Here is a 19,814-nt window from a genome sequence, read left to right as displayed (position 1 = left end):
GAGCAGTGCAAAACACTATGAGTATTTATTGTGATATTTTAAATATATCAGAGATTTTATTCAAGGGTTGTAAATCATAAACGATTTTGTATCATTTCATTTGCCGACCTAGATAGGGAACTTGTGCATAAAGTCGTGACGTCATTATAGTAGTAGAACGAATCAGAATAAAATAGAGCAAGTTTCACAAAGGAATATTTTCTCTAGGACAAGGATATGACGAAACACTTTTGTTTCTTTAGAAACCCTTGACTTAGCTTATAACATGATGAAAGAAGGCGTCAATCGACATGGTGACACTCACGATATTATCGATAATAGTTTACATCGATGATATCGCAAATAGGGTCGTGACTATACGAACTCCTTTCACACATTCTCTAACTTACAGTTAGAGGTTTCTTGGGCGTCGTTATCATCGAAGTTAGCTAAGTAGAAGTGAAGTTGAAGTTAGGGCCGCGTCGTGTGAGCTTAGCTGATATACATATCAGTTATCATACAGGCCAAAGGACGGTGCACTTTTAATAAAGAATAAAAGCCACGTAAACAAAGCCTTCGTTTTTGTTTTTGTTTTTGTTTTAAGCTGTGAAATAACGCTTGCTTTCCACGAACGGTATATACAAGACGAAAGGAATTTCAAGTGCTCCACTTAACAAAAGCAATAATTGCAAGCCCGTACGCACTATGAAAGCAGAGAATGGGAGGGGAAAAAAAGATCCGTCATGCCTGTTGCTACTATTGAAACTGTGGTGGATGGCGTGTTGAAGGCATATCTTTATTCAATAGCCGCCGCACACAAGAGCATATGATAGACCGCTAATGCCGCTAATTACTGTCCTTTTAGTTTAACCCAATAACCCATTCACCGATACTTAGCTTTCCATAGAACCACGATATCTACTCGCTCGCGCGTGCGTGCGCGTGTGCGGGTTGAATCGCGCATCTCCGCATTGAACCAACAATTCGGCGCCACTGCCTTTGTATGTGTGCGCTGTATCCGAGTTGTGAACAAACCGTGGACAGGAAGAGGGGGGCGCATCGGAGGAAACGGTGCCGTTGTCTTGCGATCCCATGATGCCGTAGTTCTGGTAGATGGTTTTGGTCAGTTAAACAGACACCGTTTCCGGGAGCTGGTGCCTAAGCCCCCAAACCGTGACGATGTTTTTAATTTTGTCACCCGAACCTTTGTCGGGGATGTCAAACGTAAGCGAAGAGAAATTTAGTGCCGAAATCTACGGTTGAATGGAGAGATAAAACAACATGCTTTCATCGTCTGAATGCATTTCTTGGGATGTTTCATCTCGTTTCGTAGGCACGAGGCGCCCACAATCATTATGAATACTTAATCAGGAAACATCAACATTCATTTGCAGGAATCTAGAGGTCATAATCAGACTGGTCCACGATTAGGAGGAGGCTCTAAAGTGACTAGATCTCGCCAGCTATCAGCTATCAGCTGCAGGATCTAGATTTAGGCTTCTTCTCTTTCCGCCCCCCTTCCCCCATAAAGACAACACAACCATGAAGATGAAAACAAAAGCACTCTCTACTGGTCGCGTTCCTATTACCATCACCGTTATGCGCGAACTCACTGTATATATGGAAATTATGAAACGTCAACAAAAACAACAAAAAAATTCAACAGGAAAAGAATGCAACCAACCAGCAAAAGAATTAAGAGCGAAATGCGGCATATATATTAAATGTAAAACAAAAGAAAATCGAAAACCTGACAAAAAACCTTAAGAGACATCGCCTTCAAAAGCAATGTTAGTTTATTTGAAAATTGAGGAAAAAACAACAATCCTTCTGAAATTTGTCCAAGTCGGACACATACTACAATGCAGACAGTTATGACAACTGAAGTACTGATGATGTACAGATAATAATCTGTACTTTTGACTCTGTACTTTTGTCGGAAATGAATAAAACGAAAATGAAAATATGAATGAAAATGAAAATGATAAAAAATAACTATTTATGAAACGAATAAGGATATCCATGATAATTTTCTGTGCACTTCACATCAACATTTTAATAATAACACTCTGTTAAACAGCTTATGTACTAGAATGCATGTTTAAATACACATCAAGTTGATTTATTCTATATAGGCATAATCAGGAATAAGAATAAATCATTACATTTGTGAAAAGAAAGACATTTTCACCGCTATTTTGAAAAATTCAAGTGAGGGCATTTTCTTTATTTCTATGGTGATTATATCAATTGCAGTATGAGAGCTGTGATAATGATACAAATTGTTACAATGCATGTAATAATAACAATAATAATAATAATAATAACAATAATTTACACTTATATAGCGCTTCATACAAAAATTTTCCAAAAACTTTACAAAATATATTCATTCATTACTTAAACTTGACTGCAATAAATTTGAAAGTTCAATATCATTACTATACAATAAATATAAACATATAGATAAATTAGAATGCAGTCATAAAAATGCTAAACAAAAAGCTACATAACAAAATGAGAATTACTAACTGCGAGTAATTTTGAATATATTGATACTCCAAATTAATACATATTTAGATATCTTTTTACTAAACTGAAAAAAAAAATCAGTTGGGCAATGAAAAATTCAAGATACAAAGAGAAAAGACCACACTCTTTTTGGACGTCAGTAAATAGAATATTCATCATCTCATGATTGATGACGGTCATTAGAAGAATTTAATGGCCATAATGTCACTTTCTGAGATCATGGTTTCTTTTAGATTTTGTTGAGACGAATAAATCATGTCATAATCTTCCAGTCCATGCAGGGAGCTGCATAAGGGAATAGGCGATATTCTATAAAACGGCAAAGGAAAGAGCAGAGCAGTGAAATGTCATCAAAGTTTGCACAAGGACTCATGTTTAGTGAAACTTGTCTTGCTGGATATATCATTCGCTAAACGAAATTTTTGTTTATAATGAGGGAAAGGTTTCCTACAAGTTGTTAAAGCTCTTCCCTCCTATGGGTGTGTGATTGTGTGTTTTAAGAAAACTTCATACTCAACAAAATTCACTGACTTTTAGATTTCGAAATACCACTCAAAGTTTGCATAAACTCCTGTAGGTTCTATTAAAAAAAAAACTTATCGAATTTACACTGAAGCCCTTAAACTCATAATGTCCCATCAAAAGTGCGTGTATAGCCACGTACTGTGACGAGAAGTATCTACAATAATGTAGGCCTATTGGTACGTCACTGGATGGAAAGTGACAGAACTATAGAATAAAGTATACATTGTAGTATTCTCTGATACACATACATTTATTTACAAATGACTTTGTATTAGATAAATGTAGATTGTAAAAGCGTAGTTTGTCGTCCATTTCATTGGAGGTCCATGGCTGTCCCTGCAAACACTAAGCGAACAAATCAGTTGACCTTTTCATGACAGTGTCGAAATCGTAAACTAAAATAAAAGCTATTAAAATGTTAATTTTAAGACTAACAACTGGTTGACTTCAGTTTGTACTATACCTCAATGTGTCATAACGTTCTATGTGGAGAAAAAAAAAATCATAAGGACATCTTTTATCATAGCACCTGTGATCGTAATGACGAGGAATTTTATGCCATTTATCTCATTCTCCGTCAAAAAAAGAGAAAAAGAAATAAAAGAATAGAAGGCAGAGAGATAGAGTGAGAAAGAGAGAGAGAGAGAGAGAGAGAGAGAGAGAAAGAGAGAGAAATAAGACAAAGCAAGAAAGAAAACCACGATGGCCCAGCGATCGGTCAGAGCAATTAGCATTTTACAGTCCCATTCGCTCAAGGCTATGCTGGACTCAAAAGGAAATCGCCCCGCTTCCAACACCAACAGAGGGACTTTCGCTCACTGCAAAACATCGAGCAGGTGAAGGGGAAACTGGAAATCATTTCCGCAGGACCGAGGCTAAAATTAAAGCACCCGTGCTTCGTGACCGACGCATTCAATGGAAATTACTATGATTCTATACTTCCTAAAGATTAATTTGAGACGATGTGAACAATGTTTTTGTGTTGCCTTTTTTCCTATCCTGTCTGTCCTGTAATGCCTGTCCTGTTTTGAATTACTTTACATATTACTTTTGTACTTAAGAAAGTGTAAGTGTTTGGGGCCGATCGGATGGGTTGTCCATAGCATACAAGCACTGCTCTTTAGCAGACATCTCATTTCTTTTTTGTTTTTGTTTCTCAGAACATAGATAAGGTAACAAGTTTGGTTTGAAACTGTGTGTATATGTTTTTTTATTCTTTGATAACCTCTAATTTTCATCTTACAGTCAATCAATGTTTAGGTGTCTACTCAAGATCATTTGTAATATTCTTGTAATACTGTAATATGTTCAGTGGAAGAATATGAAAAATAAAGGGAACTGAAATTGAGCAGAAATTGAACTGAAATTGAACTTGATGCATGTGCACGCTGTGATCAGTCTTGGCTTATCCGCCAAGAAGGCGCACTTTCTGAACTTCACAATGCTTTCTTTTTTGGTGGTTTTTCTTTTTCACCCTATCAATATGTAGATCCATAAATTTCATTTATCATATTTTGTAATGTTGACATATTACGTACTTATATCTTATGTATTAAAAAAAATGGAATTTACAAGTTTTGTTGGAGATGGGAAAAAATGAATGAATGAATGTTTGAATGAAAGGACCGTGTGTAGATGTCACGCTGGCGATGAATATAGCGCCGAACAAATGCTGTCGATAATTTCATTTGGTAGTTATAAACAATTAGGGCTTATCCTTAGATTTAAACGGATACACAATTAAGAGATGCAGAAAACAAGGACATGAGATGATAATCCGGGACTTCGAAATGAAACGGCGCACCTGCACTAAATAGTGTTCGGTTGGAAGCTAATGCGTCTATACCATTACATTAATTAATTTATTTGAGCTTCATCACATTAAATTTCATTTAATTTGCAGTTGACTGTATAGATCTAGTCCAAAGAGAAGAATATCTGAAGTGTTCAAAATTAATGAATGTCAGATGAATAATTACACCCTACTCAAAAACTAAAAGTAGCTCAGAAGTAATATTAGGCACTTAGAAATGTTTATTTGATTCAGGGTAATAAGCATTATAATTTGCTTCATTTGACCTTTAATAATTTTTTTCTCTATCGATTATTTTATTGTACATGCAAACACTTTGAAACCTACAGGAATCATTCCATAGCGTACATGTACGTACATGCCAGTATTAAGTAAGTATATGACTTACCGGAAAATGAATTGTGGTCGATTTGTATGTCCAGAGTGATTTTTGATCGGATTTTCCTTGGGTCATGACACGTATAATTTGTTAATTTCCCAGTTCGATAATTGCCATAAGGTCCTTATATGTGAATTCGTCTGACAGAGATTTTGTTGAGTTTACGCTTTCCCTAAAGACAGATAATTTGAAGATTTCCAGGGGCGCTCTTTGTAAGTGTAATCAGGCGCGCGTAATTGTGTGTGTAGAGCGCAGTGGTGCACGATTTATGGATGGCGGTGTTATGTCTGCTAATTTGACGATGTGTGGTGTCTAACACAAACCAATCCACAAGGGGAATGATATTAGGTACCAAAACCAAATGATCAAACAGGAGAAGGAAAAAAAGCAGATGAAGGAGAAGAACAAGAAGTAGAAATCATTTTCAAAAGGAACACTAGAGGTCCCTATGAAATTTTTCCATCATCTCTTTACCCGTTCGCATACTTACAAAGCCTCATAATAATAACTGACAATGGAATATTGTTTTCGTCACCCCAGGAAAAAAATGCTTCACACTTTCTGTCAGTTTCATATACAGAAGTATATCTGCTCTAGATTTGTACACTTTCTTATTCTTCTTCTTTAAAAAAAAATAAGATGGGAAACCATTAATTGTTCCATGATTTACTTTTGTGTGTATTCATATGTTAATGTGAAATTGCATTTTTTGGTCGGAAATGAAATGAAATGAAATGAAAAAAAAATGAAATGATGCAACTATTACACAGAGCCGCAGTAAATATACAGTGCATTATCATTTCTCCTATCATCGATCAAGAAACAAAAATCCCATTTTCAAATAAGTATAACAATCTCATGTACAGTCTACTTAAAAGCATTGTTTATCCAGATAAGCCATAATAATATGAATAAGGATGATAATGTTTAGAATACTATTTCATTATAACTCTCAGGAAGTACTGTGACTTTGATATAATTCTGTCTAGAAAACTTCTTTCTTCAAGATTTTTGCAATAAAAGTGTAAAATCACCTTCTTCCTCGAATATCATTGAAATATTTCATGAGTACTCTTTAGGCATTTTGGATGCAAGACAAACTAAGAAGAAATAAAGCGATCAAGTGATTTAGATAAATTCGCTTCAGCAAATTTTCTCTCCAACTGTATGAGATGACCTGCTGTTTGGTAGTAAACAATGCATGCATTGAAGCAAACCTTTCTTCATTATACCGTGTCCAATGTCTGCCATCAAGATTACAGGGGAAGATAAAAGGGAACCGTCTGAATAATCAAAATGAACTGGAGCAGCTTCCACGCTAAACTCCTGACTAAATTTGGCGTCCGTGCTTCGAACCGCTGTACAATATTCGCTGGCCCACCCGCTGGTAACAGCTCGCCGTGTCTAGCGAAGCCACGGCGGCAGTCCCTAGCGGTAGCTCGGGCAACGGTGTCAAGGCACGTATGTCCCCTGGAAGTACGCGCCGAGAGTTTTTCCAATAGCCCGACTCAAACCCTTTTCATCCCCAGCGTTCTATTTTTCCAGGTTTCCTGTATGAAGGTGAGATGATAGCTGCACAGATCTCACAGCCTTTCAAGAAAAACGCACACATAAATCTTCAAAGTCGGTATTTCAATCGGCGAAAATTTAATCAAACATCCTCGATTATATAGCTATGTCTATTTTCGCGCATTCGGCGCCTACAAGGCAATGATTGTTATTGGAAGGAGAGAAAATGTTATTTTGACAGATGTATTTCTACTTCAAGATCATACATAAGCAAACTAGGCGAGTGTTTTGGAGAAAAAAAAAAGGGTGATCAAACGAATGCATTATGACAGACAGTTTCCTGGCAAGTATACTATTCTCTAAGAAACCGGAAATTAAAGATCTACAAATTAAGACGATAGACGCTTACGGAAACGGCATGAGATCTGACAATCGCTCACGAAATATACAAAGGTAGTCAAGCTGTGGTCAGCGATTTGAAGATCTTAATGAACGAAACAAACATAACATCAGAAAACGATTCAAAGAAAACAGAGATAGTTTGGTGTGGACATTCCGATGAAAAAAATTCATGTAATTGGTGTTTAGCTCGCTATAGAGATATCTTGGTGGCAAAAACGAATTTACACTTTGCGATAACCCGATAATGGGAGGCAATAGAAAATCCGAGTAAATCGTCTGATAACATAACATAGTGATAACAGAGACTTCCGGTGAAAAGTATTTAACTGATAATCTCCTTTTAAAGCATAGAAATATGAGCTGTTACTATAATTTGTATCACGTGCACTAATTTCCGGATACAGAATTGACGAAGTTGACTATTGAGAATGATTCGTTTACATTCTAAAAATGTTACTTGATCATTGTCGTAAGCAGATTTCGAAGTTAGTTTGCAAAATGGTGACAATGAACATGCCAAGGATAATTGCTGCGAACTGCCCCCTGCTCCCCCGAAATTCCATGCCTGCCGATTTGAGAAGCGCTCATGCATTTGGAATTCGTGACAAAATTATTTTCGTTGATATATTTGATTTCGTATTGCGTCGAGCGGTTATGATTTGATATTACTCCTCCATAAAACAAAATTATGAGGTCGAACCCTGAGCTATGGTAAGTTGAATAAAGCGGCTTTGCAGTGGTTCAGGAGTGGCACGCACCGGGTAATTGTGCGGGTTCAGCGCGCACGTGCCCCTGTGTCACCCGCATTTGCCGTTGGTTAAGCACCCGTGCCTCCGGAATAATGCCTTATCATAACTTGATGAAATTCATACATCGGGTTGGAGAGGAAGTGATGATAAAGACAGCCAGGAAATATTAAAGTACGAATATTATTCCCGCTGGTCGGAGTCCGAGGAAGGGTTTGTGATTACCACATAAGACAATCCCGTCACATTAGTCATGGGGCGGAATGAATTACCGGACTCGGGTTAGCATTCACCATGCATCCAAAAACATAGAAACGAAAACCCTTATTAGTTTGTGGAATAACATTATGATATAAGTAACTTTTAAGTGGTCGAGGCAACCTGGTTCTTTTCCTTCTGTCAGAAAAAAGAAGAAGAAGACTATTTCATCCATATACAATATGTCTGACTAATTCTGCGATAACTGCGGCATGTGTAAACATATGACTGCTATTATCATAACATCACGGTGTCATACCCCGCACACTCGGCGTGCACACGCGCCCGCTGCCACGCGCCTCCTGAGTTGAGGCTGCTTATGGATACGCTCGGCTAGTCAAAGGACATGCAAGGTTAAGGACACACTTGTGTACTTAGGCTACGACATCGATTTCATCGAAGTACGAAATAAGGTCGCTCCATCAAAGTAATTCGTGTAAAACGACTACTTCTTCCACGACATATTTTCGCTGGGCCAAACCTCAACAGCTCTGCTTGCATGAAGTACCTTTATAGTTCAGATGATGTGTGATCTTATATCTTTATACTAGATTTTCGTTAGGTAATATGCTTCTTCACCAAAATGACAAAAATAAATGTCATTTATCAAAAGGATGCGACAGAGTAATATACTGGTTAATTTCCTGTAAACACTCTCACCAAAGGAAACTTTCAGTTTCATATATAGATTTACCTTAACATGCAATAATATTTCATTGCTTGGAGGAAAGACAGCGCACCCGTGGTGTGATGTTTTCACAAAATTGAAGTGTTCTTTCAAATTCTCTGCGAGAGAATTGACAACAAAAAAAAAAAGACACAAAACATGAGGAACAAAAACTGCCGTATGACAAGCTGGATGGAACATCTAACCATGTACCACGCACAAGAATTTCACTTGCCCGTTTCTTCTTGAAGAAGCCTTACCAAGAGACCCCCTCCCCCCCCCCCCCCCATGCTAACGTGAATACATCACGGGATTATTGGATGTTTGCCTCTTTCTCCGATTCCTGAGCTTGACGTATTGATCTGTCCGAAATTGAAAGAAAATAACGAAGCGGGGATTTATAGTTGACAGCAAGGAGTTAGTTAAAGTTTTCCCCCTCTCTCTCTGTCCCCCGTACAGTCTCTCTCGTTCGCCTTCTATCGCTTCCTCCCCGTTAGAGATTCGGACTGCATTCGGTTTCACCTGCCCTGGTTTCCGTTCGGATCGCGGGTCTCCATTGGCGGAGCGGGGAAGAGCGCAAGCAACGGGAAGGACACAGGGGGAAAAACACCTGCCTCGCTGGATTGTGAAATGACGGAAAACTATTCATAACGGCGCTCCCATTCGTCGGACCCGGTACAATTAGATGTCTGGAAAAAGAAAAGAAAACCCTTTCACTTAGAAATTAGCCATCTCTGAGCTTAATAAATCTATTCTTTTGATTTTTACACATTTGACATATGACATTTGAAAGGAAGGGGGAAAAAAACAACTAACAATCCACCGCGGTAAAAATGTAGATGATTTAAAGTTGTGTTGTCATCAAATAAACGAGTCATGATAACCTTGTCCAAATTTTGCATTTAGCGCCACCATCGTTGTAATGCATTCACGTCTCTCCTTCAGTATTAAGAAAAATAAAACATCCGCCATTCGTTGATCATATCTTCCATGAAATCGTAACTCGAGCTATCGCACGAAACATAATCTTGTCGCTCAACGCAGTTTAAGATATGAATATTAAAGCCCATCTTATGACTTATTGCAAGTTTACGCATCAGTGTATAAGATTGCACGTATATATACCTGCTTACTCTTTGAGTGATGTTGATGTATCAATATTTTTTCTATTCGAATATTTTCTTTTGCATGCTGCGTTTTTGTATGAATCTTACACTTCGAAAATCAACCAATTGCGCCGAGTTAATAAAGAGGTCATCATGACGTACAGATGAGATGATGTTAATGTAAGAGAGCTGCAGTTTGCTTCTGTTTGTGTGTGAGATTGTGTGCATGTGATTTATTATATGTTCCCTCTGTTTCTCAGGCATATTGATCGTTTCGTTTGACTATTTCTACTATTTACTACTCACGAGGAGACTGCATTCTACAAGCTAGGCTTTTTTTCAGCAGTTCCCTCCACTTCCGACATCATTTTCTTGATACGATTCAGTTACAGTTTGCCTATGCATTTCCTTAAACCATGCATATGTTCTGTTTTATATAAAAAGAAATGAGCTGCATTGAGTTTCCTTGAATATGCAAAAGTTATATTGTACTCTAAAATTTTGCATTTGATTTTATGCAGAAAATGTCATATTTTACTCTGTGCCTTTGTCGGGAATGAAATAAAATGAAATTAAATGAAATTAAATGAAAAGAAATGAAATGAAACTATCTTCTGCATGTGGCGTGTATTTAATCACTTTTTCTCCTTCACATTTGGTCGTGATTCTGCACGCAATAAACGTTTAAATACAATAACCGTTTGACTCTGTTTCTCTGAAAATACTTTTTGGAAACACAACCTCTCATTTAGAAATGGTCTCTCAGTTTGATCGTATCCAATACAGCGTGATGCATCTCCTTCGGTTGGATAGAGTAATCAGTTCTATAAAGCGGTGTTGGGTTTGCTGCAGAAAGATTTTTTTTTTTTCACGATGCTCTGTAAACTTATGTTTTGAAAAGAAACAAACTGAGAAATATTTTTCGAAAGTTCTTGTGAGAGATAATATCGTATGTTTTCCCGAATTACAGATTATTTGATAGGTGTAACTTAGTGTTTGGAAAACCCGCTGTGAGCAAAATGAAGATATATAATCATGTGAACTAGTGCATGTTTTACAGCAAAAAAAAAAAAATGCTTATGTCGTGATAGTCAATGAGGTTTATAACGGGTGAGATTTTTTCCTTTTTTTTTAAATAGATATTAGAAATAAAGAAAGAAATTGTTGGGGAACAATTATGTAACATACTTGTCATATAGAAAGCCCACTGCTTGTCAGAGGTGGAGAAAAAGGGTTCGGCCAAGATTTTTTTTTTTTTTTGAGGGGTGGATGGAACAAAATTTTTAACTGTAGTTTTAAAAACGTAAAGGGTATAATTCCATCTGCCAACAACTTATAGGGACCTTTTCCTTTCTTCATATAGATGTATGCTTTGTCACAACTTTCTAAGGTTTGATATATTCTTACATGATACTTTTTTTTTGTATAGTATACCACACAGTATGGAACGTGTTACCCATCGAAGGTTTTCCTTGGAGATTTCCCTTCTTGTATATTGCAAGGTCAACGATACATCATTTGGATAACTTGTTAGAAACCATAAAATGGGATTATGATCTTTATCATGACTATGCACATCTATACAACTTATATGAGCTATATCACACACGCACACACAAAAAAAATGAAACGGTCTTAAAATGTCAGGTCTAGCCGCACAAAGTGCTGTAGGAAAGATCATTGAGAGCTAATACCACGCTTTGTTAACACAATGCTAATTCGACAAAACAAAGGAAATGTGTACAATGAGCTATACCTTCACTTCCATGTACATATAGTTTCCATAACATTATTCACAATTTTTGTTCCAAAAACAAGTATCAAAATTTGTGTCTAGAAAAACAGATATTACTCTATCATAGTTGATTTTTAGCTAACGAACTCACTTTCCATATCCAACACAAGCACAAACGTAAACACACTCAGATTAAAACGCTTCGTCAACCAAATTAGATACATTTCTTGTGATTTCAACTTGACACACGAACATAACAAAAACTTAATTAACAAAAGATATAGATGCTTCGATAAAAAGTCATATTGTTATAATCATTAATGATCTGCGAAAAGAGTAAATAATATCTTTAGCATTGCATTTCGGTATATATATTTACAAACTTATTAAGTATTGGATGTTTTACTTGGTAATTTTCAACATGTGAAATGAGGAACTAAAACATTTTAATCTCGAAGACATCTTTCTTGACTAACAATGACGTAGTAGGCTTTTGATCTATCATTGAATTTATTACTTTCGCGAGCCTACACATAGATTTGGTTTTGAAAAACAATGGTGAACATAATTGAAGATGAAAAAGAAAAAAAGTTCACCGCAAGTTTTAACTAACCGGAACAAAAATTTGTTGCTGTCGTGGAGAATGTCAAAACTGAATGCTGCATCGGTACGACGTGTAACTGAATATTAGTCATTATTCTGACGTGAAATTCTACTTACCATCGGCTGGCTGTCCGCGTAGTGCTCCCAGTCGTAGCTACCACCCACCGCTGGAGTTTGCACCTGATGATGTAAGCCGGCGGAGTGGCCGATCAAACCAGCCATGCCCAAGCCGTACCCTTGTTGCTGATGGTGGTGGTGGTGATGCGGATGATGATGCCCGCCGAAGTCGACCATTCTCTGCTGTTGCGAGTCGGCGTCGGTGATCATCTGTTGGAGATGAAGGATGTAGTTGATGGCCGATCGGAGTGTCTTTACCTTCGAGAGCTTTTTGTTGCGCGGCTCCGTCGGTATCTTTCGGCGCAGCCTGATGAATCCCTCGTTAACCAGCTGCACGCGGCGCCTCTCTCGCGCATTCCTCCGCTGAACGAGATGCGGCTCCTTTTCCTTCGGCGGCTGCCGAGCCGACGCTGGCTTGCCGCTCCCACCTCCACCGCCCGCCGCCGAATCTGAGGAGCTCGGGTTCCGGGATGCGCCCTTGCGCTTCAGTTTCTGCATGTTGCAAGTATTGGTTTGCGATCTTGTTTTGCACGTGGTGCTCATGTTGGCTTTGGAAATGTCTGAAGCAATTTGAGGGATGGAACACACTGACTGAGTTGGTGGATGCTGAACTAAGGCAGCCATGGTAGGGGCGCACTTGGCACGAGGAGTCGGATTGTCGACGAGAAATTTGATTTTTTTTTTAATATCCGATGATTTATTTGAATTCGTAGGATACAGATGTTGGAAAAGATGGGAAAGTAATGATGATAATGATGAGCACGTAGGATGTCTTGGAGAAGTGAGATGTAGTGAACTCCGATCGGGAGATGAAGGTAATCACGATTGTACATCAGCTTTTCACTCTGTCGTGCATATTATCATGACGTCATCATTTGCTGGATGTGACGTAGCGATCATGCGCATGCGTCAACGTGAGTGGCGAAGAAAGTTTGAGCACTCTTGGCTGTGTCTTAAAGTTTGTCGACTGACCTTTTCCCTCTAATTTCAAAGGTTCCTTCTTAATCTAAATCCAAACTATTTTGTGCTACGACTTTGAACCATCACACCAAACCATTCCAATCCTCGAGACACCGGAACCTAACAAGTTTATTCGGTGTAAAATGTTAGCCCTGTGCTGGACTTTCTTCGAAGAGGTTGTCAGAAATTTAAAAAAAAATGTTAAATGCCAATTAAAGCAAGTCTGCTGACAGAAGAAAATCATTTGGTGTGTCGTCTACAAAGGGCCAGGTTGAAAAAGGGCACACCAGACACCAACAGAGATCTTTATAACGTCGATGGACAATGGTACATCACATGTCCAGGTATCGGTGGAATCGCCCAATTTGCTGACGAAGACTCGGCGAGGGAGAAACTATTACTTCCTTTCCCATCGACATGACAGAACAATAATGGAAAAGCGAAAGCTTGGTTCGATGAAACATTCGGTAAAAAAATATAGCTTAGGGAAAAGTCCTTCTTATCCATGAAAATAGCAGCCCAGAGTGATAATAAAAGTTGACAAAAACATATCTCGCTAAGCCGCAGACAATTATCTCTGGCCTGTGTTTTCTTTCTTCTAGATTAATGAAGCGGTGAAAAGTACACTTCAGAATTAACAAATCGTCCCTTGATGCTGAGATTTTTTAGCCCTCTCCCCATTTTTTTTCCTACCCTTCTAATTCTTTCGTCTTTTTTGTTTTTTGCCACGCCCGGGTGCGAATGCATCTCTCGCTGGAGCGGGCGGGCCGAGGGGAGATCGCTGCGTGGTTGCTCCCAGCGCCTCGCTGGAGCAGGAAACTAGCAGATCGATTCCTCCGACAATACAAGCGCAGGCGTACTTCCTCCTGAAAACAAGAAACAATTGACGCTGTTAAACCAGCGGCTGAGACGCAATATTTCTCCTGTCTCTCCCTTTGAATTTTTTCTTCCTCCAATCCAGGGACTTTTTTTGAAATGCTTAACCACCCCTTGGTCGCGCTCCTTTTGTTTTTTCATTGGTTTTATTTTTTCCGCTTAACTTTGTTCCATCTGAACGTAGTTCAGGACCCTCGTAATCTACAGGGGTTGTTTCTTTTCAGGTTCACTAATTACCATGACAACAGCTAGTTCACGATACACCCCGCTACGTGAGAAACACTGTTTTCTCAATGAATATCCAAGTAGTTCCGTTCATTTCCGGTTGTCTGCTGACAGTTTGTGACCATATCAAAACAATTCCTACTGTGTATACTTTTACAAGGAGGCTAGTGAAATAGAGAGTGTAGGAGTAGATGAAGACAGCGAGAGAAGGATTTAGAGAAAGAGAGAGAAAAGAAAGAGAAAGAGAAAAGAGAGGAAGACAAAGATAAAGAGAAGTTAAGTTAAGAGGATACGCGTGTATATCATGGCGCTTTGGAAGTTAAGACAAATTGTATCTTAAGAGTATTTTATACTGATTGAGACAATCTTTTGCTCAGCTTATCACGTCACACGCGGGCACAAACCCTACACGCACACGCACGCACACATGCACACACGCATGCACATATTCGTGCACTCATGTGCACGCGTTCATTTTTTTTTAATCACCTACATTCATTATAAAATCCTATTTTAATTTTGCAGTAAACTTATCTATAACAATCATTTGGAGGCATCAGTAATCATCGTCAACATCAGACCTTGCATAAGGCGGATTCAATAAAAGTTCTGGATAAATAAGTCCAATAATTAGAGTCTATGAAACCTCGAGTTTCCACCAATATTTCTGTTCTTCAGGGATTCTGGTTACACTTAATCCGGGCATGAAATCAAAGGAAGATTCAAACCGGAAGTAGTGTTAGATGATGTCAACCATCAACTGTGTGTAAAACGATTACTTAGAAATGATGATTTTGTATTCTTTTCACCCTTCGATAGACTATAAATAGCGCAGTTTGGTTGTTGAAAAGGAAGAGCCTCATTTGTATTGTTCTGTAAAATGTTGCGAATGTGTTGATCGACATTTTAACAAATGATGAATGGATGAACAGATATTGTCAACTCAATAATTTTCTTCAATATTGATTTGTATGCATTGATGTTTCTTCTACACCGAGTAACTTCTTAAGATGCGACTTCTTTGCGCAGAGGGTGCCAGTCTCTTTGGTGTTGGTTATCGAGTTTACGATGTGAGTAGTGCACGTGGCGGAATAGGAAGTCCTGATGGAATAGAATATAATGGATGTTCGGAGATTGATAACTAGCAGCTACGAAGATGATGCAACGTAATGCAAAGACACTTTGCAGAAGATGATGCAATTCAAATTTCATATTATAAATACTGTTGACTTTCACTAGCTAAATCTTGATTTCCCTGTGTTCAATCTTGAACCGTGTGTCTTGGAAATTGTCTTGGGAAGTGTATATTTATCAGTTCATACATACCACAAGTAATGTTGATCCTATCGCTTCACCTCGTAAATACAGCCCTAACCTCAAAAACCATGTATCGCTTCTTCATGTGTTCATGCAAGCATTGGAGTCGCTGCCCTTCATCGATTGAGGCTATGATTTTTGTTTTTAATTCACTTGCCTCTCAGACATCATACACATTGACACCGTCGCCATCTACATCTACCTCCTGTGGTTCCATACTTATATTGGAAGTATTTTTGTTCGTTTCATTTCAATCATCCTCGCTTTTTGACCACTCCTGGCTGCCCTCGTGGCCCGCCTGAACCCGAACGCAGACGACCAACTCGACCACTAACTTTCATATCCCGTCTTCTTCTCTTCCTCCTCTCCATCTTCCCATCTCCCTCCTCCTCCCCTACTCCCTTTATCTTTCCCTCTTAGTATATCTATCCCTCTTAGTATATCTACCCCCTCTCTCTCCCTCGCTCATTCTCCGAATCCGTCTCACTCATCTATATTACTTTTTTTTCTCTCTCTCTTTCCCCCAATGAATTGCTTTTGTTTTCCCGCGCCAGTGCTAACGCTTACCGGCGCAGTAGGCTCCTCCAACGAGCAACGGGTGTTTTCCTCTTCGACCCTCTGCCCATGCCGCGCCCACGCCCAGTCCCGGGTAAACTCCACCCAGGGAGGCATTGCCCGCACCGCCCCATGCATATCAAGTAGGGGTTCCTCGGCGCCATCATCTCCGTGCCAACACGCCAATCACTCGGGGATGCCATGATTGTCGGCTGTTTGTACATTTAAAGAATCGTTGGAGGCAGAAATGGGTGGGGCAAATGATGACAAATCATTTGAGTTACAAAGTCTTCGCGGTACTTATTAGTACAATAACGCTTGGTAAATTAAATCAAACGTCACAGATAAATCAAAGCAAAGTGATTTTTTTCCTATTTTTAACAGTCTCCCTCCCTCTCTCTCCTTGTATAATATATAAGGTGAGAGAGAGAAGGGGATATAAATATACATATAATATATCTTAACTTAACTTACCTTCAACAACAACAAAAAAGGAAATCTTAAAACTTTTCATGTCAAAGTTTATCAGGGATTATGATGTACGTGAGTCTGTTCCAAATGAATGCACTATGATTCATTGTTTAGCACCATGATACAACCCCCCCCCCCAAAAAAAAGAAAAAACCAACAACAACAGAGAAATATACATTAAGTAGTCAATCACTTATCACATCCAGATTGAAGCTGTAACAATACATCAGGAATTTGGCATGTCAAGAATGATCAGTTTTTACAGAAACTTTACTTCAACGCTTTATCTAGGTATTCCATGATTCGACGTTGCAATTTCCCTAGCAAATGTAAATCGAGCAGATTTATCAGGTATATAGATTCAGGGGCGGACCCAGGAATTCCGTATAGTGGGATGCCTCTGCAAAATTAAAGGGGGCGCACGTCCCCCCATTTTTATATTTTTATTTCTTTTGTTTGAACAAAAATTAAAGGGGGGAGTGCGCGCCCAGTGCGCCCCCACCTGGAACCGCCACTGTAGGTTTCATGAAAGTCGTGTTGGCGCGTGTGCCGGCTTGACATTTTAGCATCATACTTTCTTAAAAGTCAGACTACAAAAACTGGACGAGTGTCGAATGTGATCACTGTCTTGAATCCCTGCTACAAAAGCTGGCGCATACGTCATAATAGATTCTATGGGGGGGGGGGGGAATCACTATCGGCTTGCGCCAGCCATATTGCCATCTTTCTATTAGTCCGTTTAAAAGGATGGGTACAGTCTCGGTTGAGATGGGACTTCATGTTTCTAACCTTTTTATGATTATTTTTTTAGATAATGAGAAACCTCTTACGAAATATGAAAGAGCATATAATTCTACGACGAATTCAAATTTCATTTGATGAAATTTGGTTTTGGAATGGCTAAGATATCCAAAATAAAAGCTAATCTAATAAAAGGTGGGACCCACCTTTTTTTAGGATCACTTTATTTTACGTTGTTTTTGGATATCTCACCCATTTTAAAACTGATTTTCACTTAATAAACTTTGAATTCCTCTTAGAATTGTATTCTCTTTAACATTTGATAAATTATTTTCTGAGTATCTCACAAAAAGTTAAAAGCTAAATCCTCACCTCAGCCAATGCTATCCCATCCCTTTAAGTGAATACATCTTGAGCAAATAAAGCATCAGACCACTGGTATCACGCTCAACCAATGATATATTCCAGAATCATCACATTCAATACGCAGGTGCACTACGAGACACTCCAGGGGTTGTATAGATTAAGCTTGATACCCTGAAACTGAAATGAATAATCTTGGTTCAAATTTTAGCCTGCCGCAGTATAGACATGTGTGGAATGCAGTCTTCGGCACGCATCCCAAGGTATAGCCAGGCTCAAGACTGTCTGCTGCCACTCCTGACGACGAACAGTCAAACCTCTCTCAAACGTTGGGCATTCAGAGCTCAGATTTTTTGAGCACTCACCCGAGACAAGAAGGAATACCATTCAGTCCTCGCCCTCGACCTCGTCATGCTCCGAACATAGTCATTGAGGAAATGTTTATTTCTGAAGAAGTGGCATGGATGACATGGCATGATATGAATAAGATATGAATGAAGTATACGAGGCAAGCAGTGCCACGTTCATTCTAGATTTCCGTGGGAAACCCTTGTATTTCTGTTTGACTTATCGGCTCACAAGATTGCAATATTTCTTTTCCTGATTCTGCGTTTACTTATCCGAACTGCTGAGTTCATCGTGCCTCTGTCCTCAAAGGCAATATTACTCATATAGCACTGGTGAACGTGCTTTCATAGAAGGGCTTCTACGAGATGTGGCAAAAATAAAAAAGCTGTTGAATAGTTAAGAATAACAAAAAATGGAAATCCATTAAAAGACACATTATATCATTTTATTTCATTACATCGCATTTCCCTTATCACGATAAAGCCTCTGATTTTTTAAACTATGTTTTAGCAAACATCATACTGTATTTACACTTTGTTGGAGATAAAATGAGATGAAATGAGATGAAATGAAATGAAATGAAAAACTGAGCCACCACTGCCTATGGTACAACCTTTCTCTCTCTCTTCATCCTTCCTTTCATTTTGTCTTTCTCTATCTCTTTGTCTCTTGGTACATATTTTGTTTGTCTCTTTCTCTTATTTTTATCTGCCTTCTGTTTATGAACACGTATCTGCCTTTTTTAGCACTTTACTCTGAAACCCAAAATTTCGCTTTTTCCCTTAGCAGTTCAGGTACGCACGCTATCGATCGCCAAAATCTTCCCCATCTTATCGATCGATAGGAGAATTGGAATTACGTAATGGTGTGACATCGAGAACAATTATGCACTGGGAGTAGAGAACAAGATGTTTGAATGGTTCATGGTTGATTGTTATTGAACTTTCTTTTGCTTTATATCGATTTTTTCAGAACTTGTGGGTGATCACCGTGTTGTGTCTTACATGGATTTCTTCTGTTTTGCAAAGATTCCTAGGATGATGATGCGTATATAAACAACACTTTTTAGGGGGTAGAGTTGATATCATTATGTATAAACAAGACTCATACGGGGGCTTAACTTCATAATCTTAAGTCTGTTATACAAGGATGATGTTTATTCATTGTATCATAGACTTCATTTTTTCAAAGAATAGACAGCTGAAAGTTTGTTCATGGTTTGAGGTATATGGTGAAGGTACAAATACGTGTATGTGCTTTCGGAAGAGAAGCACAAACATAATCGTCTGTCCTCCATCCTTGTGTATGAAATTGACTGCTTGTATTGGCGAAGTATGGATTTGGTAACTGAAAAAGCATTCGGTTTTAAGCTAATTGTTGTTTGTTGTTGTTGTTTGTTGTTGCGGGATACACCTTTGTTTATCACCATGGAAACATCAAAGACAAGTGATCGTTTTCCAAGCGTTATTTTTTTTTCTTCATAATTTAGAGTAACTTAGACATGTATGTCAAAAGTCGCCAAAGACTTGTAGAGATTACACTCTTTATACTCTTCCCTTCTTGGACTACTATCTGACGTTAGCCCAT

At 38.5% G+C, this 19,814-nt stretch overlaps 1 protein-coding gene across 1 annotated transcript; it reads right to left on the bottom strand.

The window, feature by feature from the left end:
• Nucleotides 1-11,551: 11,551 nt before the first annotated feature.
• Nucleotides 11,552-12,995, bottom strand: LOC139725446 (uncharacterized). Its single transcript, XM_071636521.1, has 2 exons — nucleotides 12,372-12,995; nucleotides 11,552-11,581 (listed from the first exon to the last, which is right to left on the bottom strand). Exons 1-2 carry the CDS (start codon nucleotides 12,993-12,995, stop codon nucleotides 11,552-11,554), a joined length of 654 nt encoding a protein of 217 aa, XP_071492622.1.
• Between the last annotated feature and the right edge of the window lie 6,819 nt (nucleotides 12,996-19,814).

Source organism: Diadema antillarum, unplaced genomic scaffold, assembly GCF_040938485.1.
Source record: "Diadema antillarum isolate AM-2024a unplaced genomic scaffold, OU_Dant_1.0 seq00000041_RagTag, whole genome shotgun sequence".
NCBI classification, from domain to species: Eukaryota; Metazoa; Echinodermata; class Echinoidea; order Diadematoida; family Diadematidae; genus Diadema; species Diadema antillarum.
Note: the sequence above shows the minus strand (reverse complement) of the source record. Positions and strands in the feature narration are given on the sequence as shown.

Coding starts and splice junctions, on each gene's coding strand:
- LOC139725446 (XM_071636521.1), bottom strand. CDS start 12,995: ATGGCTGCCTTAGTTCAGCATCCACCAACTCAGTCAGTGTGTTCCATC. Junction 11,582..12,371: donor ACGCGGACAGCCAGCCGATG/GTAAGTAGAATT, acceptor TCTTTCCTACAG/CACTTTGTGCGGCTAGACCT.